General features: G+C 46.6%; 1 protein-coding gene across 2 annotated transcripts in view; it reads left to right on the top strand.

Moving 5' to 3' along the window:
- The window catches only part of CA14 (carbonic anhydrase 14), a 31563-nt gene that overhangs the window by 10220 nt on the left and 3285 nt on the right, over positions 1-18058 (top strand). For both annotated transcript variants that reach the window (XM_035098211.2, XM_035098212.2), the window contains exons 3-8: positions 8940-9119; positions 9931-10073; positions 12162-12257; positions 12417-12483; positions 13371-13528; positions 14873-14999. In XM_035098211.2, the coding sequence (XP_034954102.1) occupies positions 8940-9119; positions 9931-10073; positions 12162-12257; positions 12417-12483; positions 13371-13528; positions 14873-14999 (771 nt within the window). The remainder of the gene's footprint in view (positions 1-8939; positions 9120-9930; positions 10074-12161; positions 12258-12416; positions 12484-13370; positions 13529-14872; positions 15000-18058) is intronic.

The following is an 18058-nucleotide window of genomic DNA, read 5'->3' as shown; positions in this document are numbered from 1 at the left end:
GGGCGGGATCACCTAGAGGGTGCCAAGAGGCAAGGGGGGTATTGAGTCAAGGGATAAATGACTCAGACTTTGCAAAGCTGTCTCTTCTTCTTGGGCGATCACTCATAGCCAAGTAAGATTGTCTTCCACAAAAGCGGTTTTAACAATGAGTCCGTAACAATGAGTTGCGGAGACACCATTGATGGAATCTTTTGAGGCTGGTACCACTGGATGAAATTCCCCTTTTGCCAAACTAATCAAACCAAATAGTTTCCACTGGATTTTGAAGAAATGTGCAACTACCGTGTTTCCCCTATTTTAAGACGTAGTCATTATATAAGCCATAGCAGGATTTTAAGCGTTTAGGAAATAAAAGCCATACCCTGAAAATAAGCCATATCTTAAAACCTTGTACAAGCCTACGTGCGCTGAAGTGGCCTCTAGTGCATAGAAGCGGACGCCACAATAATAGCACGCGGAATGCAATGGGGGTCGACGCCCACAAAAGGATTGCAACCAGCCTAAATCCCGCGCAGCGCAAGCCCGCGCGGGCTTCCGCGCAAATAATCCCCAGCGTGTGCAATGGAGCAAGTGCGTCGAGGACTGCAACTTTGCAGCGCCATCCCAACTAGGTCGAATTCTGTGGGTCTTGTAGCCACGCCACCCCCACCCCCAGGTAAATGGGGCCGGGATTCAAGGGGCCACGAGGAAGTCCCTCGGACGCGAACAGGCAAAGCGAAAGAAGCGCGGCTTTCCTTACTAGCGCTCGGTCATCCTCCAGCTTCCCACATAAGATCAGTGCGCCTGCTGCGATCCCACGACGGCGACGGCATTCCCATATTCTTCCGGCTTAAGGAAACCTTGGAGGACGGCGAGGCGGCTCGCTCATGGCGCTCCCGAGCGGCCTCTCGGCGGGAATGGAAGCAGCCAAGCGCCTCGGTCGCTCTCGGCGGCGTTGCGCAACTCTCCGCCTCCTTCCTTTGTGTAGGTCCGGGAGAGGGGCAGGAGAGACACCCCCGGCGGGAGCTGCCTCTTTCCACGTCGGGGACTGGCTGCAAAGGAGGCTCCCCAAGCGGCTGGGTCTGGGCCGCAGGCGGCGGCGGCGCTGAGCGCACGGAGACGGCCCACGAGGCGCGAGGAAACGGCCCGCCTCTCTGGCGAGCCTCTCCGGGCGCTGCAGCATCTCCGTGCCCACGGCTGCTCTGCGCGGCGGGAAGAGGGAGCAAGAGGACGCTGGCGAAGGCTCGCCGCGAACTGCTGCCCTCTCCCGGGTGCCGCGGGCGTAGCCGATTTGGCAAAGGGCCCCCGGGACCACCGGGGAAGATCAAAGGCAGCTTAATTAAAAGCAGCGTCCTGAGAATCAAGGCGCCTCTGCGGAGTGAGCCTTAAGGTACAAGACATCCCCTGAAAATAAGACACCGTGTGTTTTTTTGAGTAAAAAAAAGAATAAGACGGTGTCTTAAAAAGGGGGAAACACGGTAGTTGTTGCTGTTTCAAAGTTTTTTTGTGTTAGTTTTTCCCCCTTACTGGGTCATGCAAACTGTTATTCTGAATAATGCTTTGTATAGGACAGGGTAAGGGGCACTGGGGATAAATTTGTGGAACCAAGATGGAGGGAGGCCCTAAAAAGTTTGGGAACGGCTGTATTACATGGAGAGAGAAAAAACAATTCTCCCCTCTGGCCTCTAAGCCCCCAAAAGTCCTTTTTGTAATTCCTGAGTGTGTTTTCTACAGCAGCTCGGCTGTTTCCCCCCAGCTAAAACCTTCCGCACCAAATCGCCGTCCCAATTAGCAAAGGAACCGGCGACGTTCCAATGAGGTTAGCACTGCAGCACTCAGCCGGGCAAGCTTGATCCTCTTTCACGGGGAGTAATCCAGTTCCACCCCCCCCCCCAAGCTCACCCAGAGTGGCCAACTCATGGGAAAGAAACAAAGGCATTGTTGATGTTGAAGGAATGAAAAGGGCTTAGCCGTGGCGGCTGCGAAGGCTGGCTGAGATCCCTCAGCTGGGATTGGCGTTATTTGGGGGGAGAAGTTCTCTTTGGTTTGCATTTAAAGGCGAACCTGTCTGAATTTGCTTCTCCCAAAACCATCTGCAGAGCGAATCACAGCCACCCATTACAATTCAGAATTCTCTGAATTTTGCAACGCAGGCCTCTGACGAAGCAATGTGTCCAAAAATGCATATGCTGGGCAAAGCATGGAGATGCTTATTATGGAGGTGGTCATTTCCTTAATAGTTGCGTCTGTGTGCATGCGCGCACACACAATCTGTTAGTGAAAATAACATTTTAGAAAAGTATTCAATTAGGGGAAATTGCATGAGGAAAATGCACATACAGTGAAACCTCGGGTTATGAACACTTTGGTTTATGAATTTTCGGTTTACGAACGCTGCGGACCCATCTGGAACGGATTAATCCACTTTCCATTACTTTCATTGGGAAAGTTCGCTTCAGTTTATGAACGCTTCACTTTATGAACAGACTTCCGGAACCAATTGTGTCCATAAACCGAGGTACCACTGTATTTGAATAAATTTGCCTTAAAATGCTGATCATTTTTCATGAGGACCAGTACCTTTTTTTTTTTTAAAGGGTAAATAGATTTGGAAATGTTGAAAAAAGTAGAAACTGGGATGCCTGCATTGCATTGCCTGTGGTGACTCTTTGGGTCTCTTCCAACAAGTCTATGAGCCTATAAAATGGATATTGATGTTTTCACCTCTCCTGAGCAGCAAATAGTAAAAAATGACCAAAAAATTGGAGAAAAAAGGTGTGCCATGATGCAGTTAGCGAAAATCGGGGGGCAACGATCAAGCAGAATGGTGTCAAAGTCCCCCAAAGGCTCTTGAGCTCTCATTGGTTCATCCCAGGCCCCTCCTACCAATGGGCGGGGCTTGAGAAGCATGAGGGATGGCTGGGAAATTGCGAGGACTTCTGATGGAGCTCGTTCATACATCTCACGTGTATAGATACTTGCCTGTGCTATAATCATCCTGCCTGCTGTGTTGGTAGAGGCTGGATCGTCAGGGCAAATGGATCTCTGCCCCACCACCTCAGCCAGACCCCCACCTCTCAGCCTTCTCGCAGAGAAGCAACTGGTCTTGTTCAGAGAGGTATGATAGCTTCCTCCTCCTCCTCCTCCTCCTCCTCCTCCTCCTCCTCCTCCTCCTCCTCCTCCGTGGATTTCTCTTTTAAGGCCATCTAATTTGGTGGCCATTACTGCTTCCTGTGGCAGGGAGTTCCACGGTTTAACTATGTGCCATGTGAAGAAGTCCAGCAGCATCTGCAGGGTTAGAGATGTTGCCCCCACCTGACGTACAGAGCCCAGGGTTCAAGTGCATCCCTGGGGCTGGTCCTGATGGCAGCAAACTAACTCCTAGTGGGGGGGGACAACGACCTCAAATCACTCACACACATCCACACCCATGGTTGACTTGATTGTAAAATTTAAAAAAAGGTGCACATGAAGTGGGGTTTCCCCACCCCCCAAAAGTCCCCCCCAATAATTTTAATTGGATTTTACAAGTACTGTATAAAATAATAATAATACAACCATATACACCCACATTTAAAGATTCCTCCGAATTTCTGGACTTCCCACCTTGGGTCCTTGTTTTTTTTACCTTTTCTACTGCATCTTTTTCAATAATCCATATTTTATATAACTCCATTATCTCCATAGTACTTGCTACATTACAAGTATTATTGCAACCCCGCTAATGTTTTCATCTGTTTACAGTGGTCTCCAAGATAAATTGTAATCCCCACCCCCCAAATCTTTGTTAAAGTTTGGTCTTTTGGTCTTCTTGGTTCCTGAGCTTTCCGGTCAGTTTCACCATTTCGGCATAGTCTAACAATTTAATTTACCATTCTTCTCTGGTCGGGACTTTATCTTCTTTCCATCTCTGGGCTAATAACATCCGGGTGGCTGTTGTCGCATACATAAAAAGCCTTTTCTGCACCCTTGGAATATCTGCTCCTAAGGTAAAGGTAAAGGGACCCCTGACCATTAGGTCCAGTCGTGACCGACTCTGGGGTTGCGCACTCATCTCGCATTATTGGCCGAGGGAGCCAGCGTATAGCTTCCAGGTCATGTGGCCAGCATGACAAAGCCGCTTCTGGCAAACCAGAGCAGCACATGGAAACGCCGTTTACCTTCCCGCTGTAGCGGTTCCTATTTATCTACTTGCATTTTGACGTGCTTTCGAACTGCTAGGTTGGCAGGAGCTGGGACCAAGCAACGGGAGCTCACCCCGTCACAGGGATTCGAACCGCCGACCTTCTGATCAGCAAGCCCTAGGCTCAGTGGTTTAACCCACAGCGCCACCTGGGTCCCAGGTAAAATTCCCAATAAAAAAAAGCCGCTGGTTTTATTTTGCAAAAGTTAAATTAAACATTTTCCCTATCTATCTATCTATCTATCTATCTATCTATCTATCTATCTATCTATCTATCTATCTATCCATAATGTAGTAATACATAATACATTATACCTTAATACATAGTTGTATTAAAAAATAACTTTTCAGCAAATGATATCTATATCTATATCTATCATTTCCTGATTTTTTTTATATACAAATCTTGCCCTGATAGGTTGCTCACTTGCCTGCCCTCATTCATTTTTCCTAGTTGCAGAAAAACAAAGGGTTGCACCAAACGAAGCTCTACTCAGAGTAGAACCCAGTGAAATTCATGGGCTCAGGTTTAGTCATCTGTATGTCTTTTCCAATGGGTCGGGCTAACTGTTTGGTGATGACGGCGAATTTTCATTCCAAGGGGCGGAAAACAACTCCCCCACCCTCCAACCATGTGCTGTCATTTTAAGCTCTGAGGCCACCGGAATGACAATCGCGCCAGGCAGGGAAAAAGCAAACAGCTTTATCCTTGCTTCCCCGCATGGAAGGAAAACCTTTGGAGCCAGCGGAGAGCTGGGCGAGCGCTTGAATTGAAATGCAAGGGAGCGTGTGATGCGTCCCTCCTGCCTTGCAAGGGGGGCGGCCATTCAGAGGCAAACCTCTTTCACAGAAAGAGAGAGGACCTGACTTGCCTTTTCGCCTTTTTTTCTTTTTTGGCGAGGAAAAGACGTCCCTTATTACTGGTGGAGCTGGCACTGGGTGCCAATGCTAGGAAGCAGATGAGGACAGGCAAAAAGCTCTTTGTGGGTGGCAGCGGGGTGGACAGAGTGGCACAGATTTTGGGGGTGGTCAGATGCAGACTGTGTATTCGCCAGGATCAGTTTTTATGGTTAATTTGAATAAATCTTTTCTGGTTGCGTGCTCTTTCATTTTTTTACATATGCCGGCTTAGAAACTCCAGAATTTAAAGTGGCTTAGAAATATTGATGGCTGGTCCTTCCAGCTTACTATAGAGTAAGCGTTACAAGGACATACTATCAGCAAGATACAGCACGGCCTTGCTCTTTTTATTTTTTATCATCATTTATAAAATCATATTGGCGGGGTGTTGCAGGACACCATTACTAATGAACAGAGAGGGGTGACCGAATCTGACAGCTGCAGTTACCCAGAATCCCTCGCAACACCACCTTCTTCGCCTCTGCTCCACTCCAGAGACCCGCACCCCTCCCGCTTGGATTCAACCCTGCCTTAAGGAAGGCTTAAGGATCAGCATATGCACACATTTCCACATGACTAGCAACTTAGGAGCCATAATTCCCTGTCAATGGTATCTCATTCACAATGGAAGACTCTGAACAAAAGACAGTGATAAACTCTTATGAAAATGTTAATTTCTCTTTGTGTTTAGGAATTCACACCTGGGAGGGGTGATAGGAGGACTAGGAGAGGTGTCAAAAGTGCTCAGATTTCTACCTTGAACCCTCCTTTTTTGTGAGGTATTGATTACACAGCTGTGATGTAGGAATGATGTATTGGGGGCGTTTCTTGATGATGGGGAAACTGATAAAAGTGAAGGTTCTCTTTTGTTCTGGGTTCCTTCCTTGTTCTCCTGCGTGAGGGGAAGGACCCTGTTGCAACAGCAAATAAAGTCTTTGCTTCTCAAACTTCTCTGGTTGGCCTCTGTTATATATTCTCCAACCGATGGAGAACCCAATAAGGCTCTTGTGTACCCCATAAGGGAATAAGAGCAGATTTTTGCTTAGAACACATCTCTCTATTCCTATGTTGTCTTCTTCTTTGGCGATCTCTTGTAGCCGAGTAAGATTGTCTTCCATAAACATGGTTTTAACAATAGGTTCGTTACTATGGAGGCCAATTCTGGATCCACACATCCTTCCACAGTGGGGATATTGGTTTCCAGGTGGAAGTTGATCACGGTGTGGATTTGCCAAGCGTGCCTTCCTCTTAGCACATTTCTCCCTTGTGTCCTGAGATCAAGTTTCTTCAAAGCCCATGACACCTTTGGTAAAGGCTGTTCTCCACCTGGAGCGCTCGCAGGCTAGTGTTTCCCAATTGTTTGTGTTTATACTGCATTTTTAAAGATTTGCCTTGAGACAGTCTTAAAACCTCCTTTGGTGACCACCAGCATTACGCTTTCCATTTTTAAGTTTGGAATAGAGTACTGTAGTTGCTTTGGAAGACGATCATCAGGCATCTGCACAACATGACCTGTCCAACGAAGTTGATGTTGAAGAATCCTTGCTTCCACACTGGTGATCTTTGCTTCTTCCAGTACACTGATATTAGTTTGCTTGTCTTCCCAAGTGATGTGTAAAACTTTTCAGAGACACGCCGTTGATGGAATCTTTCGAGGAGTTGGAGATGACGTTCAGAAGTGGTCCATGTATCACAAGCATATAGTAAGATTGGCAGTACAATAGCTTTGTAAAAAACCATTTTGGTTTCCCTGCGTATATCCCGGTCCTCAAACACTCTGCACTTCAGTCGGGAGAAAGCCGCACTCGCAGAGCTCAGGCGATGCTGGATTTCGCTGGAATTTTGGCATCAATTCCTATAGTTTATTCCTATGTTGTACACGTGATAAGAAAGCAAGGGAATTAAGATCAACACATTCTTGTTTGATCCACCACATGTATTACCACGGCGTTTTCTTTTCCAAATACTTAGAAGCATTTGTTTAAACCATGAAGATATTCTGCTCTGCCCATGTTCCGTGTCTGCACTGATGGTGCTTAATGCTTAATGCTTAAACTCACAATATCTTCTCTCTTCTCTTTCTAACTTTCGCTCTGGAAAATTTTCATTTTCTTATAATTTTAAAACTTCAATAAAAGTTAGATGGGGGAAAAGAACCTTAAATAATGAAGACGGCAGAAAAGGACTGTTCTCTCGCTGATCACAGAGAAGGAGCTCGGAGATCGACCTCAAGGTCTGGGTGGGATTGTACAGGGATAGGTGGTTCGAAAGAAGATCTCTCATGAATGAAATAAAGAGTTGTATCCAATGTGAGGCATGAAGTTAGAGTCACTTATGACACTGATCCCCCCTTTCCTTTTCCTTCTGTGATTGAACCCCTATCTGGAGACTTCCCTGGCTTTTTTCTGGCCCACATAGGACCAGTCTGGATAGTTGGCCTTGGTGAAGATTTGACGTTTTCTCCCCCAAGAAGATTTGATTCTGGGCTTCCACTCAAATGAGGCTGCATTTTAATCCTGTTTTTAAGTTGTATTTTAATCAATTGTCTTTATAGCTGATGTTAGCCGCCCTGAGCCCGGTCTTGGCCGGGAAGGGTGGGCGGGGTATAAATAATAATAATAATAATTAATTATTATTATTATTGCTGGGAGGTCGATGCACCAAGGGAAACATGAGTCTAAGAATTGGCTGTGGAGTAACGAGAATCTGCTAATGCAATTCTTGTGTTGTATTCTTTGGATGGCTTGCAACGTTTAAATTCTGCCATCCGCTACTGCAACAGCACTTGAAAGAGAACTACCTGGAAATGATTTTCAGATGGTATTTAAATCTACTCAGATTTGCTAAAATGTATAGGGCTGAATTAGTTAAATGCTGGAGATGCAATAAGGCTGAGTTCTATCATATGTGGTGGGCTTGTAAAAGGGTATTGGGAAATGATCCATAATGAATCGAAAAAAATGTTTAAAAGTACTTTTCCCAAACAACAACAATAACAACTACAACTACTACAACAAAAACCAGAGTCCTTTTTGTTGGGGATAATTCAGACAGAAATTCCCAGGTGTCAAAAAAGGTTATTTATGTATGCAACTACTGAGGCTAGTGTTTTGTTAGCCCAAAAATGGGAAACGAGGGAGGTTTCAACTAAAGAAGAGTGGAAACTTTATCTGATGGAATATGCACATGTTGCAGACTTAAGTTACAGAATAAGAAAACAAGAAGCATATATGTTTAAAGAAGATTGGAAAATGTTTATTAAATATATGGGTGAAAATTGTGTACGTATGAAAATGTTGGCAGCATTAAGATTAAATTCAACAGTGTAAATAAGTTTTGATGGATTCAAAAATGGAATAGTGAATAGTTCAGTTTGTGTAAAATATGCAGGGATCTATGGCATGCAAACCTAACCATGGAAAGGGAAGAAGGGAAGTCACTGATATTTTAAAGGTTGTTTAAATGAAGATTCTAAAATGTAAAATAGAAAAACTTAATAAAAATGATACGCGGGGGGGGGGGGAGATGGCAAAAAGTTGTGCATTTACTAACCCCTGATTTTCCCTAAAAACAGAATAAGAGCCTGCTGGATCGGGCCAAAGGCCCATCTAATCCAGCACCCTGTTCTCACAGTGGCCAAACAGGAAACGCACAAGCAGGAGTTGAGCACAAGACCAATTCTCCCCTCCTGTGGTTTCCAGCAATCACAGAAGCATTTCTGCCTCTGACTGCAGAGGTAGAACTACTAGCCCTGGCTAGTAGCAATCAATAGCCTTCCCCCCCCCTCCATGAATTTGCCTGATCCCTTTTTTAAAAGCCATGTGTATTGGTGCCCATCGCTGCTTCAGTGGTCAGCATTTATATTATCCCTTCTCAGGGTCCCACGGACAGGAGCACTGGCCGGACACTTACCCAGACTGTGGCTGGAAAGCTCAGTCCCCTATCGATATCGAAACGGGCACAGTCCAATACGACCATTCCTTGCCTCCGGTTGAGACGTCGGGGTATCGGAATCCAGAAGGCGACGACTTCACCCTGATAAATAACGGACACACAGGTAAGGCTGTTTATGGGACTTAATGGCAGTCCCCCTTTCCCCAACCCCATCTGCCGTCTGGATTTTCTATTTTCCTGCAGTTAGGGAATGCTCCCTGTCAGAGTGATGCAGGATGGAAAGGCAGATTCAATACAAAAAAATAGAAAAATGTAGGAAGCTAGCAAATGTCTGCCATGTATAATCACCTTGTTGAAGAGCGTTCGGCCCAGGCCTGCAAAATCTCTGGTGCCAGGAAGACTCCCCTCCATGTTGCCATGGAGACCTCTGTACCAGGGAAGATGCTGGTCCGTTACCGTGGCGACAAAATATGGCCAGTAGTTCACCTGGCAACTCCAGGGCAAGATCCATTCTCTTTGCACATGCGAATAATAATGCTTCTTCTTGCAAGAAGAAGGGGTGCAGGAAGCAATGGTTCTCCCCATCCAACTACAGACCCTACAAGTGTCCCTGTTTTCCAGGGACATCCCTGATTTAGAGAAGCCGTCCCGGTTTCTGATTTGATCCCAGAATGTCCCGCATTTCCTTAGGACGTCCCTATTTTCCTTGGAGAAATGTTGGAGGGTGTGCAGTTATCTGACCCCCGAGCCGTCTGAAGGGAATCCTGTATAGGGAAGTTTTTTAAAAAAATGTTTTATTATGTTTTAATATATGTTGGAAGCTGCCCAAAATGGCTGGGACGACCCAGTAAGACGTGTGGGGTATAAATAATAGAATTATCATTATGGAATGGGACGTCCCTGTTTTCATCGGAGAAATGTTGGAGGGTTTGCAACCACCTTGTGGCTTCTTTCTCTCTTCCTCTCTCTTGCAGTGCAGATGTCTCTGCCGCCAAGCATGCGACTGCACGGTTTGCCCAAGATCTTTACGGCTGTTCAGCTGCACCTCCACTGGGGTGGGAAGGGGAGCCTCGAAGGGTCAGAGCACAAGGTAGACGGGAGGCCCTTCCCAGCAGAAGTAAGTAGGCCACAGCAAAACATTAACACTCCTCCAAATTTTGCACTGTAGTTCTCCAGCCGAGTCACGTGTACGAAAATGCATATACTAAATGAAATATACAGTACTCAGAGTCCTGAAGTGACTTCATGCTCTTTATTGCAGTTTGTAAAACAGTGAATGAAATGCCCCTCCAAACCTCAGGCTTTTGTATACATTATTTACACAATGAGTCTCGTCTGATTGGCTGATTCTGCTTCCCTCCTGAGGCCTGATTGGTCTTTTCCTGCAGGCCAATCAGTTGTTGCATTCTACGATCCTACCAGCCTAATAGGCTGATTAACTTCTTCCAGGAGCCTGATTGGTCTTCTCCTGCAAGTCAATCAGTTGTTGCATTCTAGGAGCCTACTTGCCTATTGTTCTAGGATCCAAGCTTAGTACATAACACTACAGTACGCACAAAAATTGATATATTAGGAGAAATGACATGCAAAAAGGTTTAACACGAGGTGGCTTTGCAGAAACAAGCGCGTTAGGCAAAATTGTATGTAGTTATTTCATTTTTACCCTGCCAGATGGGTGGGGTATAAATAATAATAATATATTATTATTATAATTATTATTATAATTATTATTATATCAGATATTTATTATATCAGGTATTTATTCTTGCGGCCCACACTTCAAGGAGATCAAGGTGGTGTACATACGTCTCCTCCCCATTTAATCCTCTCAACAGCCCTGTGAGGTAGGTCAGGCAGAGAGGCTGTGACTGGTTCCACCCCCCCACCTCCTTCCAGGTCACCCACTGAGTTTCCTGCCTGAGCAGGGATTGGAGCCCTGGTCTCTTCAGCGCTCTAACCACACAGACTCTCTCTAAAAATGGATGAATCGGGAGACATTTGTGTTAAAAATTTGCTGCTGAACTTTCACGAAGAACTTAAAAATAAATTCTCAAACTAATGCGGCGAGCTGGACTTATGATGGGAAAAATGAGAAGCTGGAGGACACTGGAATCGACAAGTTCACCTCTCCCTCCTTCCCTCCCCCCCTTACTTAATTTATTTTTATTTTTACAAAACTGCACTTTCGTAGAAACTATAACTAGATAGCGTGCGACGAAAAAGCACGACACAGGAGATTTAGCTTCATTCCTCTCCTCTTGTCAGCTTCAGGGCCCTGAAACGGGAGGCAGAGCCACCTTTGCAAATTTGTGTAATTGCTCCAGAAAGATGGAGGACTTTGGCCGGATTTAAGATCCTTCTAGTTCACGGAGGGGCGATTGGGGATTAATGAGGGCAGCCCGGGACAGTGAGAATTAAGAGCGCGGGAAGAAAGAGGGGAGGGAAATGGCTGGAGTTCTTTTGTCAGAGCAAGCGCTAAAGGAGACCTGGCCTGACCCAGCCGTGGCAGCAGTAGGCGGGTAACTGGCTTAAAGCTCACAGCAGACCCCACATGGGCTGGGTGAATCAGGAACGCCTTGTGGGGAATAGGGCTGCTGTGGGACATTTTTGCACCCGGGGCGGGGCGACGGCTCATCCTTGTAATTTTCTTCCCTGCCATGTATTCTGGACGGTCGTTTGTTCGCGGTGCATTTGGACTCCCCTTAAGATGTCATCGCCGAATTTTGTACGGCGGTTCATGAGACTGAGAAGCAGGTTTTCTTCTCGTGTTTGGACGCCATTTTGAAACCAAGGTGGCCGACTGGACCATCAAAGCGGTCACTGATTTTAACCACTGATTTCAAAAGCACACTGATTTTAACCACCAGTTTAAAAACTGTGCTGATTTTTCACCGCTCATTTCAGAACCGCGCTGATTTTCACCACCGAAAGTGCACCGATTTTAAGCACCACTTTCAAAACTGCCCTGTATTTTAACCCCGAGTTAAAATACAAAAATTGGACCGGTTTTGTTTGTTTGTTTGTTTCTTAGAATTCCCGAGCATCACTAGGTTTGAAGCTGCTGGTTTATTACATTTATCTATTGCTTCTTACAGAAAAGTGACTTACAGTGCAAGAATGAAAATAATAATTGCAAGTGCTCTGCTTCCCTAGCTAAGCCACATGCTTAGAGAATCTCCTGATTCTCATTCTCTCTCTCTCTCAGCTTCACGTTGTCCATTACAACTCAGAGAAGTACAGCAACGTGAGCTTGGCAATGCAGCACCCAGATGGGCTGGCGGTCTTGGGCGTTTTCCTGGAGGTAAGCGTTATAATAACAAAGCCACAATGCACCCGAAAAGCTGCCCAAATGAAGCTTGTGTATGCACTCTGGGGCAGGGACTTCTCAGGGCACCACAGAAATAAGTAAATAACAATAGCTCACCCGTCCGGTCTCCTCTCTTTCCAATGTGTCTGGCAGGCTGGCGATGCGGAGAACTCTGCCTACGGCCACATCCTGGACCTGCTGGACAAGATCCAGTACGCAGGTGAATCGTTCCTCTTGACCGAATCTGGGCAGGCAGGCAGGTTGCGTGTGTGTGTGAAATGGGATTTGGAACGTGAAAAGGAGCAGCGTTTGAAAAAGGAGGACCCAATCTAGTCCAGCATCCCATTCGCCCAGTGGTCAAATGCCCCTAAGCACCTAGGAATGAAGGTAGACTGCCTCTGGAGCTGGAGGTTTTATTAGACAAGCCCCGCTGGATCAGGCCAATGGCACATAGAGAATCGTAGAACTGTAAAGCTGGAAAAGGAGACCACGAGGGTCATCTCGTCCAACCCCCTGCAATGCAGGAATATTTTGCCCAACCTGGGGCTTGAACTCACAACTCCTTCCTTGGATGTTTTTAAGCAGAGGATGGATGGCCACCTGTCACGGATGCTTTAGTTGAGGTTCCTGCATTGAAGCGGGTTGGACTAGATGACCCTCGGGGGTCCCTTCCAACTCTACAACACTATGATTCTAGGAGCCTTGTGCTCTGCTTTCTGATCTAGCCCAGCATCCTCTTCTCACAAATGCCCTATTGAACTTCGGAATTGAGATAGATTGCCTCTGGACCTGGAGGTCCCACAAGAGCGTAAGAGCAGCCTGGCGTCTGGATGAGGCCCGGGGTGGGGGTGGGGGCACCACCTAGTCCAGCCTCCTGTCCTCATGGTGGCCAACCCGATGCCCCAATGCAAAGTCCGAAAGCTGGACCTGAGCGAAAGGGCAGCCCTCTCTCCCCTCCTGTGGTTTCCAGAAACTGGTATTCAGAAATAATATTCCTGCCTCCGACCCTGCAGCCCTCAGCCCAGCCATTGCAGCTAATAGTCACTGAAGCTGTCCTGTTGCATATGGGCGCTTCATTCTCCTCCTCTCTTCCCATCTCCCGGACAGAACAGAAAACCACCGTCGCCCCATTCAACGTCCGTGACCTCCTGCCGGTACATTTGGGCCACTTTTTCCGCTACAACGGCTCTCTGACCACCCCGCCTTGCTTTCAAAGCGTGCTGTGGACTGTCTTCCACCAGCCCGTCCAGCTCTCGGCTGCTCAGGTACCTTCTCCGTCACACACACAAACCCTTAGGCTCACTCCCAAAAACCCAGAGCGATGTTCAGTGCTAGGTGAGTGGGGCGGAGCTGCTCTGGAAATTTAGACTCATGGAAAAGGGGGCCGGCGGTCCTCTAGTCAGACCCCTGAAATACCGGATTCTTACCTTACCCTTGGTTTTGTTCCCATTTCACTGCCACAGAGAATCCTAGGGGTTTTTAGCTTGTCAAAGGTGAGCCAGTGTGGCATAGTGGTTAGAGTGTTAAACTAGGACCCGGGAGACCAGGGTTCAAATCCTGCCCCCCGTGAAGCTTGCTGGGTGTGGCTTTGAGGCCAGTCACGGCCTCTCAGCCTGGCTTACCTCACAGGGGTTGCGGGGATTAAATGAGGAGCGGGGAGGGCGTATCAGTACAACCAATTAAAATTAAGTTAAATCAAAGGTGTAGGGAATCCTTGGTTTGGACAGCCAACATTTATCAAACTAGGAAGAGCAGATAACATTTATAAAACCAGTTTCAGGCCTCTAGCATTGACCTAAACCTCCTTCACCAAGTCCAGTGGCATCTGATTTAAGGTTAGGTAACCTCTGGGACGCAGGTGGTGCTGTGGTCTAAACCACTGAGCCTCTTGGGCTTGCCAATCAGAAGGTTGGCGGTTCGAATCCCCACGACGGGGTGAGCTCCCATTGCTCGGTCCCTGCTCCTGCCCACCTAGCAGTTCGAAAGCACATCAAGTGCAAGTAGATAAATAGGTACCGCTCTGGCGGGAAGGTAAACGGCGTTCCGTGCACTGCTCTGGTTCGCCAGTAAGCAGCTTAGTCTTGCTGGCCACATGACCCGGAAGCTGTACGCCGGCTCCTTCGGCCAGTAAAGCAAGATGAGTGCCGCAACCCCAGAGTGGTCCGCAACTGGACCTAATGATCAGGGGTCCCTTTACCTTTACCCCTTAACCTCTGGGACCGGTGGGCTGGACATTGTTGGCCTCGCTCTGACTCTCATCCTTCCCAGACCTCATCCATGTCTGGACTGCTGCTGCTGTTCGACAGAGAGGTCTCCTTTTTAATATTGTTTTTATTTTTTACCTAGGTCATTTTAAATTGCAATCGGTATCAATGTTGTATTTTTGGTTTTATATTTCATGATCTCAATTGTTTTCCATTTGGTGGTGTACCTTTTGATGTTTGTTTTATTTTTTGTTCATGGCTTTCGTTATGTTGGTAATTGGGTAAATCTTGTCATGTTGTAAGCCGCCTTCAGCATTTTTTGGGGGGCAGGTGGAGAGTTGCTCCCCCCACAGTACAGAGACAGGGCTGTCTCAGGTTTGCCTTTACTTACCTCTTCTCTTCCAGCTAGAGAAGCTGCAGAAGTCTGTCTATAGTACAGCGGAAGGAGAAGCCCACCCAGAGCTTCTCGTGAATAATTTCCGGGCTCCGCAATCCTTGAATGGCCGAGTGGTGCTTGCTTCTTTCCCCGTGGGTGAGTCCCATCTTCTTGCGCAGGAAAACTCTGCTTAAGCACGCGTATCTCGCTGTCTCTCTGTCATATCAATATATATTGATACCCTCCAAGTGTCCTGATTTCCCAGGAACAGTCCCAGAATTACAGAATCTGTCCCAGTTTCCGATTTGATCCCGGAATGTCCCGCTTTTCCTTTTTCCTATCCTTCCACTTCTCAGAGAACAATTAAAAGTGCTGTGTGTGTGTGCATAGGTACAAAAACGGAGTCCTGTTTATCCCCGAAAATAAAATCCCTGCACCAAACGAAGGAAATGGTGACTCCGGCATACAAAGCCCTTCCTATAATTTCAAAGGAAAATCTCACGAATCCACTTTAAATTCTTTCGCTGCTAAGCATTTTTTTTTTTAGGAAACACATAGAGTGTTTACTCCTTACAGTAAATGGGCTTACACTGTTTACTCAGAAGGAAGCCCAACTGTATTCAATGGAGCTGACTCCCAGGTAACTGGGTAAAGACTGGGCAGCCTAACACTGCAATCTGGAGCATTTTCACTCAGAACTAAGTCCCACTGAGTTCAATAGGATTTACTCTCTGGTATGTTCCCAGCCATCCTCACAATTTCCATTATTATTATTATTATTATTATTATTATTATTATTATTATTATTATACCCGCCTTTTCCCCTAAACAGGGACTCCAGGCAGCTGACAGCTAAAATTTTATTTCAGTGGGGCAATTAAAAGGATGTCGAAAAGTACTATCTAAATTTATCTGGCAGGGGGGAAAAACAAGAATCAAATATAAGCTTCTTACAGATACAAAAGAAAGAGGTGGTTTCTCTCTGCCAGATTTGAGACTATATTATAAAGCATCCTGTTTATGTTGGTTAAGGGATTGGATATTGTTGGAGAATACAGATTTATTAGATTTGGAAGGTTACGACAATAGATATGGATGGCACGCATATTTATGGTATGATAAAATAAAAGTGCATAAAGGTCTCCTGAATCACCTAATAAGAAAATCAGTTTATGAGGTGTGGAATAGATATAAAAATTTATTGGAACGCAAAACTCCTTGGTGGCTCTCTCCAATAGAAGCAATAGCGGTAAAGAAGTTAAATATGAAAGGAGAGTGGACTATGTATTGAGAATCCTTGCTCATTTTTTATTTATGACAACCCTGCGAGGTAGGTTCGGCAGAGAGGCTGCCATTGACTCAAGGTGGCCGATGTCGATGTGTATATATCCCTTTGTCTGTGGGAGATCAAATGCGGGAGAAGCTGCCTGATGGAGAATAGGGTGTCCTTATTTTCATCGCATAAATATTGGAAGGGATGCACACACAAAGGGGCTGCTGCCTTTCCTCCAGTTGCTCACTAACCCTCCCCACAACCCCGCCTTGGGGAGGTGTAAAAGGAGAGGGGGTTGGTGAGCAACCCAAGGAGGGGTAGCAGCCTCTACAGTGTGTATGTATGCATAGAGAATCCCAGCGACACACAAGACGGCCCTAAATCTGTTTACTCAAATGTAAGCCTCGCTGAGCCCTCCCCCAAATTAATTTCATAGTTAAGTACGCAGAGAGCGCCTGCCTTCACTTTCTAAAGTACAACCACACAATGGAGCAGCAGGAAGAATTTCTAAAGTCCGTACAAAACAATCAAGCGATTAGAATCATAGAATCAAAGAGCTGGAAGGGACCCCAAGGGCCATCTAGTCCAACCCCCAGTGATGCAGGACTCTCAACTAAAGCATCCATGATAGATGGCCATCCAACCTCTGCTTAGAAACCTCCAAGGAAGGAGAGTCCACAACCAGGGGAGACCTTTCCGCTGCTGAACAGCTCTTGCTGCCAGAAAGTTCTTCCCGACGTTTAGTCGGAATCTCCTTTCTTGCCACTTGAAGCCGTGGGTTTGAGTCCTACCCTCCAGAGCAGGAGAAAAGAAACTCGTTCCGTCTTCCACATGACAGCCAAAGGTTTCACTCTGATGGGAGGATGGAGGGGGCAAAGACATTAAGGAACTAATAGATAAATAAAGTGACCAGCTGACCAGTTGGCCATAGCGGCCCTTCCTTGTACATCATGGTTGCCAACTTTTCAACCGGGGCCGTGCAACTGCGCCTTCACCTGCAGCAGTTAGCAGGGGGATAGCATTTCTTTCTGTGCCAATCTGTTGATTTTCAATGTGCTGAGCTGGTAATTGAGGGCTCCTGAAGCTGTCTGAGAGGCTGGCAATGATTCCTCTTTCTGTGCAAAGTCACCAGCTAGGAATGGTGGGAGCAAACAGGTAGGGAGGTGCCGCCCTCTAGTGGACAAAAGTGGCCCAGCAGCCACAAAGGGAATATGAACAGGGAGGGTTGGATACAGTTGATGGGTCCTGGGTTTGTTAAGAGCAATCAACTTTCCCTGTTTTAAGAGCCGAGGCGTGATTCGCCAAGGAAATCCTTTGCCTTCTAAACTGGCTCATGTTGCAGAAAGGGACCCAGGGTCATCTAGACCAACCCCCTGCAATGTCGTGGAATATTCGTGTCCTGGTCCCTTTTCGATTTCTGCTACCATGTTTTACTTACATACGTCCCTGGTTCCCGAAATGGGTGGGATTCCTTAAGGAGGCACTAAGAGGCAGGGGGTGGCAGGGGGCAAGGTGCTGGAGGTATAAATGACTATTGGCTCTGAAAAGTCAACATTGCTGGATTAAAGTGACCCTTCTTCATTTTTTAATTAATCAAACTGATTAGAGTTTTGACTGGATTTTCAATAAATGTGCAATTACCGTATATACTCGAGTATAAGCCAACTCAAATATAAGCCAAGGAACCTAATTTTACCTCAAAAAACTGGGAAAACTTATTGACTCGAGGCTAAGCCGAGGGTGCGAAATGCAGCAGCTACTGGTAAATTTCAAAAGTAAAAATAAATACCATCCTATGCCTTTCCCAGCTGTCGGCGGTGGGGTGGGGGGGAGAAGCGGTGAGGAAGGATCCCCGCCACCTTGCACAAAGCAGGCATAGGACGGGGGTTCGGAGAGTCACAGCGCGCCACTTCTCTGAACCCCCAGTCCTGTGCCTTTCTCT

Source organism: Zootoca vivipara, chromosome 17 (assembly GCF_963506605.1).
Source record: "Zootoca vivipara chromosome 17, rZooViv1.1, whole genome shotgun sequence".
Lineage (NCBI taxonomy): Eukaryota > Metazoa > Chordata > Lepidosauria > Squamata > Lacertidae > Zootoca > Zootoca vivipara.
This window is presented reverse-complemented; position numbering and strand designations above follow the sequence as displayed.